The 8,952-nt window shown below is 60.1% G+C and overlaps 1 protein-coding gene across 2 annotated transcripts; it reads right to left on the bottom strand.

Moving 5' to 3' along the window:
- Positions 1 to 220: 220 nt before the first annotated feature.
- Positions 221 to 8,447, bottom strand: NKX2-2 (NK2 homeobox 2). 2 transcript variants are annotated; one of them, XM_074926758.1, is made up of 3 exons: positions 8,347 to 8,447; positions 1,125 to 1,900; positions 221 to 801 (listed from the first exon to the last, which is right to left on the bottom strand). In XM_074926758.1, the coding sequence occupies exons 2-3, from the start codon at positions 1,381 to 1,383 to the stop codon at positions 242 to 244; spliced, it is 819 nt and encodes a 272-aa protein (XP_074782859.1). In that variant the 5' UTR covers positions 1,384 to 1,900; positions 8,347 to 8,447; the 3' UTR covers positions 221 to 241. The 2 variants fall into 2 exon arrangements, with proteins under 2 accessions (XP_074782859.1, XP_074782868.1); XM_074926767.1 differs by lacking the exon at positions 8,347 to 8,447 and having other exon boundaries at positions 1,125 to 1,934.
- Positions 8,448 to 8,952: the final 505 nt, after the last annotated feature.

Raw genomic sequence — 8,952 nt, 5'->3', positions numbered from 1 at the left:
AAAGAAACGGGAGAGGGAAAAGAAACCATAATAATAATAATAATAATAGCAATAATAATAATAATAATAATAATAATAGCGTTTCCCTCTCCATTCCTTCCCCCGCAGTTTTGATTTTATTTTTTTGAGCATCAGTCTGTCTCTTTCTCTCTCTCTCTTTATTATTTTTGTTTTTCTTCCTTTTTGTGTCTGTGTGTGTGTGTGTGCAGTGTGTGCGTGTGTGCGCGCTCCCCTCCAGCGTTCACCAAGTCCATTGCTGAGCTTGTACCAAATGGTGTGCTGTGGGGTACTGGGGGTTGCTGGTAGCGCTGTACTGGGCGTTGTATTGCATATGCTGTAGAGACTGGGCGCTATAGGCGGAGAAGGGGATTCCCGTCTGGAAAGTCGCGGCTGCCAAGTCCTGAGCTTTGAGCGTGTGGCAGGGTTTGCCGTCCCTGACTAAGACCGGCACGGCCACCCGCCGCGGGGAGGGGAGAGGAGTCACTTCCATACCTTTCTCGGCCCGGGCCCTCTTCATCTTGTAGCGGTGGTTTTGGAACCAGATCTTCACCTGGGTGGGGGTGAGACGGATCAGGCTGGCCAGGTGCTCCCGCTCCGGCGCCGACAGGTACCGCTGCTGCCGGAACCGCCGCTCCAGCTCGTAGGTCTGCGCCTTGGAGAAGAGCACCCTCCTCTTCCTCTTCTTTCCCGCGTCCCCGCCGCCCGCCGTCTCCTTCTCGTTGTCGGGCGACTCGTCGGCCGACGGCTCCGGTGACTTGGCCGAGGGGTCCTGGCCGCCCCCGCCGGCCGTCAGCCCGTGCACTGCGGAGAGTCGGGCCGAAAGACCGCTCCGTCAGCGGCGGGGGGGCTCCGCGCTGCGCGCACCCCCCCCCCCCCCCCCCCAGCAACCCTCCCGCCGCCCGGCCCCGGGGGGTTCTCCCCCAGCGAGGGGGGGGCGGGGGTGGGGGGTAGATGGAAGCACCGGCGGGAGTTCAGCCGTCCGTGGCGAGCGGCACCCCCCCCCCCAGTACACCCCCCCCCCCTCCCCATACCGCCCCTCCCTCCCCATCGCCCCACCGCCGGGGGAAGCCCCCGCGGGCGCGGAGCAGCCCGGCGCGGCGCTGCCCCGTCCCCGCGGTACTCACGGGAGTATTGGATGCCCTCGGCGCTCGCCAGCCAGCGCGTGTAGGGATTATCGCTATTATCATAGAAAGGGCTCTTCAAAGGCAGCGTCTGAACAGTGTCCAAGGGGGTTTGTCCCAAAACTCCCGTTTTCTTGGGCGGCTCCGGCGCCTCGCTCTCTTCCTCGCCGCCCTCGGCGGCGGAGCCGTCCTCATCGTTGGTATCAGGGAGGTCCAAAATGTCCTTCACCGAAAAACCCGTCTTTGTGTTGGTCAGAGACATGTTCCGGCCAAATTTAGGGCAGGAAAGTTGGAGGAGCAGCTTCGCCGATCCGCCGTGTCACGGGCGCACACGCGGAGCCGGCGACAACGACACCCGGCAGCCGGGGGAGGAGGCTGCGGGGCGGCGGCACGCGTGGAGGAGGGAAAAAAAAAAATTAAAAAATAGAATACTATAGATTAATAGAAAAAGTAACCGAAGGGATCTGTGCAAAAGAAGAAGCGGAGCCCCGGCCGCAGCGGTGGATCTCTGCGGTGGTGGTTTCTACGGGCTTGTTCTGCCACGGGGGAAATTCAGAGAGCGGGAGCAGCAGCTGGCTTCGGAAATAGTTTGTAACTCCAGGGGAAAGGGGTAAAGACACGCCAAAAAAAAAAAAAAAAAAAAAAAGAAAAAAAAGAAAAAAAAAAAAAGATCACTTCTGGATCTTGCTTAAACACCCCGAACCAGTGCCTGCCGCTTGAAAAACCCGAGCCATTGCTGGAGCGAACAGTCCATATAAGGCTGGTCCCCACACATGAACCTGCCGAGAGGAGGGAGAAAAAAAATACATTAAACCCGGGAAAGGTTGGCCACGTGTGGGCGGGTCTTGGAAGTCAAGTGGATGAAGACAGTGTTTGCAGATGTGAAATTGCGGGTTTTGGGCGAGCTCCGAGCTTCCACCATTGGTGATGAGTGGTATAACGTGTCAGTTAATTACCGGCGTGGGGAGGGCCCTTCCGCGCGCGCGTGTGTGTGTGTGAGCGAGAGAGGGAGGGTGTGATTTTCTTTTTTCTTAAACACAGTATTTACATACAAAGAGCCTTGCACCAGCCCGATATTCCGCACACTCCAAAGTGTGTTTTCTACCGATTGCGTTGAAAAGCGGGGAGGAAAAAGAAGAAAAAATGGGGGGGGGGGGGGGGGAAGGAGAGAGGGAGGCTGCGTGCGCGGTTTCCCACCCCTCCCGCGCAGCCTGCGCGCCCACGCAACCCCGGGGGCAGCGCTTTTGCGCGGGGACGCGCTCAAAGCCCCGCGCGGGACCGAAACGAGAGGCGGCTCAGATGGCAAGAGACCAACTTATCTAAACCGCCTAGGTCAATATTTTGGTTGAGGCTTAGGGATGAACGCTGGAAATTAAACAGCAAGTAATTGATTCTAGTTTGCTCCGAAATTAACGGAACTGGCAAAATGCGATCGTCAGTCACGACCCGGGGAGATCTGGGAGGTGATTACTGGGGGGGGGGGTGGGGGGGGGGTGCTTTATTTGAAGAGGTCTCATTGATTTTGCCTCCTTCTTCCAGGGGAATAAAACGTTTGGTTCATTTAATGGGCCGGAGCCCAATGGACTTTCAAATATGACTGAATGGGGTTTTTTCTTTTATTTTTTTCATTCTTTTTCAGGATCTGGGGAAGAAGGAGAGGGATAAAGAAGGGGTTGCTTTCCAAAAAGGGCGTTTTGGCAGGCCGGATCTCCAGGTGTTCCCCACGCACACACGCGGCGTCGGCACCCGCGGAGCCCCGTAGGATCCGCGGCTGCGGATCCCGGAGGAGCGGAGCAGCGCTGCGTGGCCGCGGAAGCTCCCGCTGCCCGGCGCGGGGTGCAGACCACCCCCTCCCCAACTTCTTCCCTGTCTGTCTGCCACCGACTTTTATTTTCATTTTCCTTCTTTCTCCCCTTTCCTGCAGCTGCCGAGGACCTCTGGCCGTGCGCACCCGCGCCGGGCACGGCCTGGACCTTCCCCTTCCCCTTCCCCTTCCTTCCCCAGCCGCCCCGCAGCCGAACCCCTGCCCGGGATGGGCTTGTGCCAGGGGATAATGGTGGTTTGCGGGGAGGGATGTTACAATCTGGGTCGGGGTTTCTCACCACCACCTTTATTTCTGGGAAAGAAAAGTTGACCGAGTTTCTCTTCCAGGAGGAGGGAGCGAGAATGGGACTGCTGGTGGTGGGAAGAGGAGGAAGATGGTCCTTCAGACATCCTCCGATTTGCCGATCAATGTATTCGCACCTTCCCCTCCTCTCCCTCCCCGTTCCCCCATCTTTCCTCCCCCAGCCTGCCTCCCATAAAGTATGTGATGTGGCTGACAATGCCCAGGGATTTTTTTTTTTCCTTTTTTTCCTTTTTTTTTTTTTTTTTTTTTTTTTAAGCGAGCCCCTGAGCACATCCTGGGTGGTCGGACCCGCGCAAACACAAATACAACCCTATGGCTAAGCTGGAAACAATGTCCGCAATGTAGACAAATGTCCGGCTTCTGTTGGAACCCTTTGTCTCGGCGCAGTTTTTGCATTTATTTCAGCGGCGAAATAATACGTGATTGACGCCCTCTTTCAATGTGTCCTAACTGTTGGGAATAAATCTGAGGTTGTTCCTAGTTGTCATGGTATTCAACCGCGCTCAATGGCTATCTCTTCATCCATTTCGGAGTCCTTCCTCGATATCGAGGGAAGCCCTCGGGCGGGCGCTCCCCCGCTCCCCTGTTCCCGGGGGGAGGCGCTTGGGACACGCATCACGCATATACCTTTAATTTCCAGCAAATCTCGGGTTTATTGATTGATTTAGTGTCTTCCCCACCCTCCCCCGCCACTGCTCGGCCTGTCCGGAGCGGGGGAGGCGGCAGCGTTCGCTCGGAAGGGGCAAAATGGGTTTTTAATTCCTCCTGCCCCGGCAAGCGAAGGGAAGAAAAAAAAAAAAAAAAAGAAAAGAAAGAGACGGAATAACAGTGATAATCGCGACAGAGAGAGGCAGGGCGACGACACGATGTCCCGAATTAAAAACCCCTGTCAGAGGCCAAGCCAGACAGCGCGGGGAGGGAGGGACAGAGCATCTCCGGGGCTGGCGGCCCCTTTCTTTGGGCAGCGCCGCTCCCCGGACCGGGCTGAGGAGCTGGCCTTTCAATAATAATAATAACAACAACAATAATAAAAATAACCCCCCCAAACCCAAAGAGACGCGCAAATGCCACAACACGGACGGAGCGTCTTGCAAACCCCCTCGCGACGTGGGGCCCGACGGCGGCGGCAGAGAGGGATGCCCACGGGAGGAGGCTGGGCCGTTCAGCCACGCCAAGTGGGACACGGCCTCGGGGTGGCCCGGCCCGGCCCGGCCCCACACGCTGCCACGGGTGTGTCGGGACGGGGCTTTGGCCGGGTCCCGGCCGTACCTGAGAGGCAAAGGGGGAACCGGCGCTGGCGGCCCGGTAACCCGCGGGGAACAATGGTCCCCGGTGGGCACACAAAGCCCCGGGGGCCTCGAGCCCCTCCCCACGCGTCCCCGCGACCCGGCAGCGGAGGGGCTCCCACGCGCGGGCAGCGCTGCGGGACGAGGCCGCTCTCCCTCCGCACCGTGACGTCACCGGCGGGGGGTGACGTGAGAGCCGCTCGGGCCCTTCGGCGTCGGGAGGGGTCGCGGGGCCGGGACGCTGCCCCGCGCCGCCGGTGCCCGGAGCTGTGCTGCCTGTGTGCGTGGCGAAGACCCGACGGCAGCCCGGTGGCTATCGCGACAGAGCCCGAGGGGGCCGCTCCCCGTCACCCTTCGTGCCTTCGCCCCACTCACTCCGCGCTGGGAGCCCAGCGGCCGCACCCCGCGGCCGCCCGGCTCTCTCCACGCGTGGGACCAGCCCGGGGCGGGGGGGGATGCTCCAGCGCTATGGCGAGGGTGAGGCGCAGCAGGAGGGGGCCTGCGGGGGGGCAGGGGGCCGAAGACGGTCCCCCAGCCCGCTGCCTCGCCGGGGGCTCTCCTCGGCGGGGTTATTTGCACATGCCCGCGGGAGCCGGCGGCGCGGTGCGTGGACAGAAGCGTACTGGCCGCACCCGAGGTGGAGAGTCTCTGCGAACTGGGGTGGTGGTGTTTACCTCTTTACTTTCACAGGTAGCTGAAACACTCGCCCTTTGCCCCCACTCTCGCTTTGCTATTTGTCCACCCCTCCCCCGCTGCGTGGGGAGCGCCCCCCCCCCCCCCCACTCCACGAGCGGCGGGTGTTGACTTTGGCTGCATTAAAGCTTTTGTTTGTTTGTTTTAAGACGGGGGAAGAGGCACTTGGTGGGGGATAAGAGCCCTTCCGAGCGGCTCTCCGCTGCCGCGGTGCCCGGACAGGCGGCGGCGTGTGCGGGACGCGGGCCGGCCGGCCCTCCCCGGTCATGCGTGGCGGGAGCGGCCCGGCCCGGCCGCCCTGTACCCGCAAAGCGAGCAGGCGACGCGGCGAGCGTGGGGATGTGTGTGTGGAGTGTGTGCAGCCCCTGCGGCCCGGGCGGGCAGGCGGAGAGGGGTTTCGTCGTGCCACGGGCGTGTCCGTGGGTAGTGTTTTTAAGCGGCGAGGTGCCTTCGCTTGCTTCCTCGAGCTTCTCCTCTCGCCGGCGGCGGCGCAAAACGCCGCGTCTCTCCCCCTGTTTTAAGCCACCGACGCCCCTGACTTCATTCCCTTCTCTGTCGAGCGATACCGTATACATTCATTATATATAATAATAGGTAATATATATATATAAATGAAGGAAAGGGTGTTAGGCAGGAGTTGTCCGCTATTCCTCCCCTCCCTGCGCGGTTCGCTCGCACTGACCTCTCACTCGTTCCCGCACCGCAGCTCCGATAACAGCCGTCAAGTGGATTAGTTTATTGTTTGATTAGACCAAAGGTGCGAGCTATTGTTTTCCTTCACTCCAGATCACAAATAAACAAACAAAAAGGACTGCACCTTGGTGCGGATTAGCGAAGCCCACACAAAGGCTTTGTCAGGGGGACAGGTTTATTTTATCTCTTAGAATGAGCCACACTTGAAATAAATAGGGAAAGGGACGCGCGGCCCATGTCGCTCCTGGTAATTGTGATTAGGAGCTTCACCTTCGGAGCATCCCTGAAAGCAACACCCTCTTTGTTTTAAAGTGTGGCGGGGGAAAGAAGGGCCGATCGGTAGAGAAGACATCTTTTGTTGGCGATAAAGAAACAAAAAAAAAACCCCAAATCGAAATAACTAATCGAACTACCGCTTCTGAATCTACCCTCCGAGAGCCCCGCACAGAGGGTTTTAAACTGCATTTTCCAGCGGTGAAGCGGCAGCTCCGCAGAGATGCTGCCGGCTCGGCGGCGGCTCCGGCTCGGAGGGGACACGGCCACGCCAGGCCGTGGGAGAGGGAGCGGGGACGCGGGACCCACGCCACCGGATTACCTTGCACACCGGCATCCCGGCCGGGGGGAAAAGGGAGGGAAGGGTGTAAAAAAATCGTATTTCCTGAAAACAGGGGGAACCAGAGCCCTCCTAGTTCTCCGTCGCCTGCAATAACTTAATTGTAACGGGCGGGGGTCGGAGTTTCTGCGGGGTGAAATTCCTGTCTGTTTTCACGGCTGGAAAAATGGCATTAACAGCATTAACAAAGGCGTTAAGGATGTTCTGGGGGAAAAGAAAAAAAAAAAAAAAAGAGGGGTGGGGGAAGGGGGAAGATTCCCCCGCACACAGAAAGGGAGCCGGCACCAGCCTTCCCTATCGAGGCTCAGGAGAAAGCTCCTGTCACCCCCTAAAATCCCGGCGCCGGCCTGCCTTTCTCCCGCAGACAATTAAATCTTCTCCAGGACATAGGAATCTAAATGAGCTTTCCTAGCCTCACGATTACTCTATCTCTTTCCCCCCGAAGCTTCAAAGACGGAGAAATCCTTCCAATTCACCGATATTACTTATAAATTTGTAGATCTAGATCTAGCCTGCCCCCCAACCAACCTCCCGAGGTGGTGAATTGTAATAGAAATTGGGATTTTTCTCCCTCCTCCCTGGGGGCTAACGGGGTTATGTCAGAGCCGGAGGGCACATGTTAGGGCTTTGATAAATGCACTTTAATGAGATCTTTGAAAATATTGCCAATAGTGGCGGAGGCAGTTTGTTAAGACCATGCGTGCGAGCACAAAGCCGGGAGCCCGCAGCCCCCCGACCCAGCTATTTGTTTGTCTTATTTAATTCCGCCCCCCCGCCCAAAGCGGTAAGCCCGGCCCCGGGCCTCCCGTCCCTTTCCAGTCTATTATAAACTGTCTTATTTGCCGGGCAAACGTTGCAGCCCCCCTCCCCCGACTCCAGCAAGCCCCCCGGCTGTATTCGGTCCCATCTCTCTAATGATTAAACGTGTCCCAATGAGATTAAGCTTTGTCAGAAATGTTTCTCCTCGGGAAGGAAAACCCGACCCGTTTCGCCGGTGGGATTGCGGGGGGATTTACGGCCGAGAGCACTTTCTTATCTGAATTTATTTCTCGCAGCCGCACGCACAACATGGAGGGCTTAGCGGGGAGCCCACTGTGCGCGCAGGTAGCTGGTGGGTGTGTGTCGCGAGTGGGGGTGCCCAGGAACCACGTTAAGCCTCCGAGGAAGACTCCGGGGCCCGCACACTCTGCGCGGGGGAGGTTGGGGGGAGCGTTGTCAGGCTCTTTTCGGGAGAAAGATGGGGAAAGGTCCACCCGTGGGGACCCGACCCAAGTGCTCGGGCCCGAGTCGAGGCGCACACGCGCGGCGTGGGCGACACTGGGGAAAGGAAGGGAAGGAGTGAAGACGGAGGGAGCGGCGCGGCGGGCAGAGCCGGGGCAGAGACAGGGCCGGGCGGGGGCCGGGGCCATTCCCGGTCCTCTGGCGGACTCTGCCGTCGCAGCCGAGAAGTGTCCCGCCGCCGGGTCAGGGCGGGGAGGTGGGGGGGACACGGGACGGACGCGCCCCCGGCTCCCCCCTCCTCGGGCCGGGCGCTCACCCGGGGCCGGGACCGGGGGCGGGCCGGGGCGGCGGAGCCCCGCCGTCGGGGCAGGGGGATGAGCCCCCCCCCCCTTTCCCCGCTCCTCCGACGGCCGCTCGGCATCAACTTCTACCTGCGCCGCCCCCCATGTCCCCCTCCCGGCAAGCCCCTTCCCACCTGCTGCTCCCGGCTCTCCTCCGGTTCCCCCCCGCCCGTTTTTGCCTCTGTCCCTGGCGCGGATCCCCCCCCTCCCGGCAGCCCCCGCCCCCCCTGCCCATCGCGGCGGGGCTCACCTGGGGGGGTCCCTAGGCGGGGGGGGGCTGAGGGCGGCGGCGGCGGCGGCGGCTCCGCGCCTCTCGCATTGTCTCCGCCGAGTGCAGGGCGGCCGCTCCTTCCTCCGGCTTTACATCGCCCGGTCTGTTTGCTTTCCTCCCCGGCGGGTGACGCCAGGCGAAATACTGGCCATATGTTCAGTGGTAATAAATTGGTTATAAGCGCAAACACGCCGGTTCCTGGATGGCTCTTTTAAGCCTGCCCCGGCCCTGCCGCTGAGCCGGCCCCTCTTCCCCCGGGGGGCAGAGCCCTCCCCCCGGCCCCCCTTCCCCAAAGATGCGGAAAAGCCGCTTTCTGCCGGCGCGGGGGCTCCGTTCCCCCCCCGTCCCCCCCGGCGCTGCCCAAATCCTCCCTCGCCCACCGCTCCTTCCTTCCCACCTCGCTCCTTCCCGCCTCCCACCCCGCTCCGCCTCGGGGCAGCCCGCAACTTCCTCGGCCGAACCCGGGCTGCTCTTTAACAAGCTCGCCCTCTATAAATCGCTCTGTAGCTAAGACGCTATAAAAACCAAATAGCCAGATGTGGCACGTTATTTATGTGTGAAAGCTCGTTTACATTAGATATGCTG

This window comes from Athene noctua, chromosome 1, assembly GCF_965140245.1.
Source record: "Athene noctua chromosome 1, bAthNoc1.hap1.1, whole genome shotgun sequence".
Taxonomy (NCBI): Eukaryota; Metazoa; Chordata; class Aves; order Strigiformes; family Strigidae; genus Athene; species Athene noctua.
This window is presented reverse-complemented; position numbering and strand designations above follow the sequence as displayed.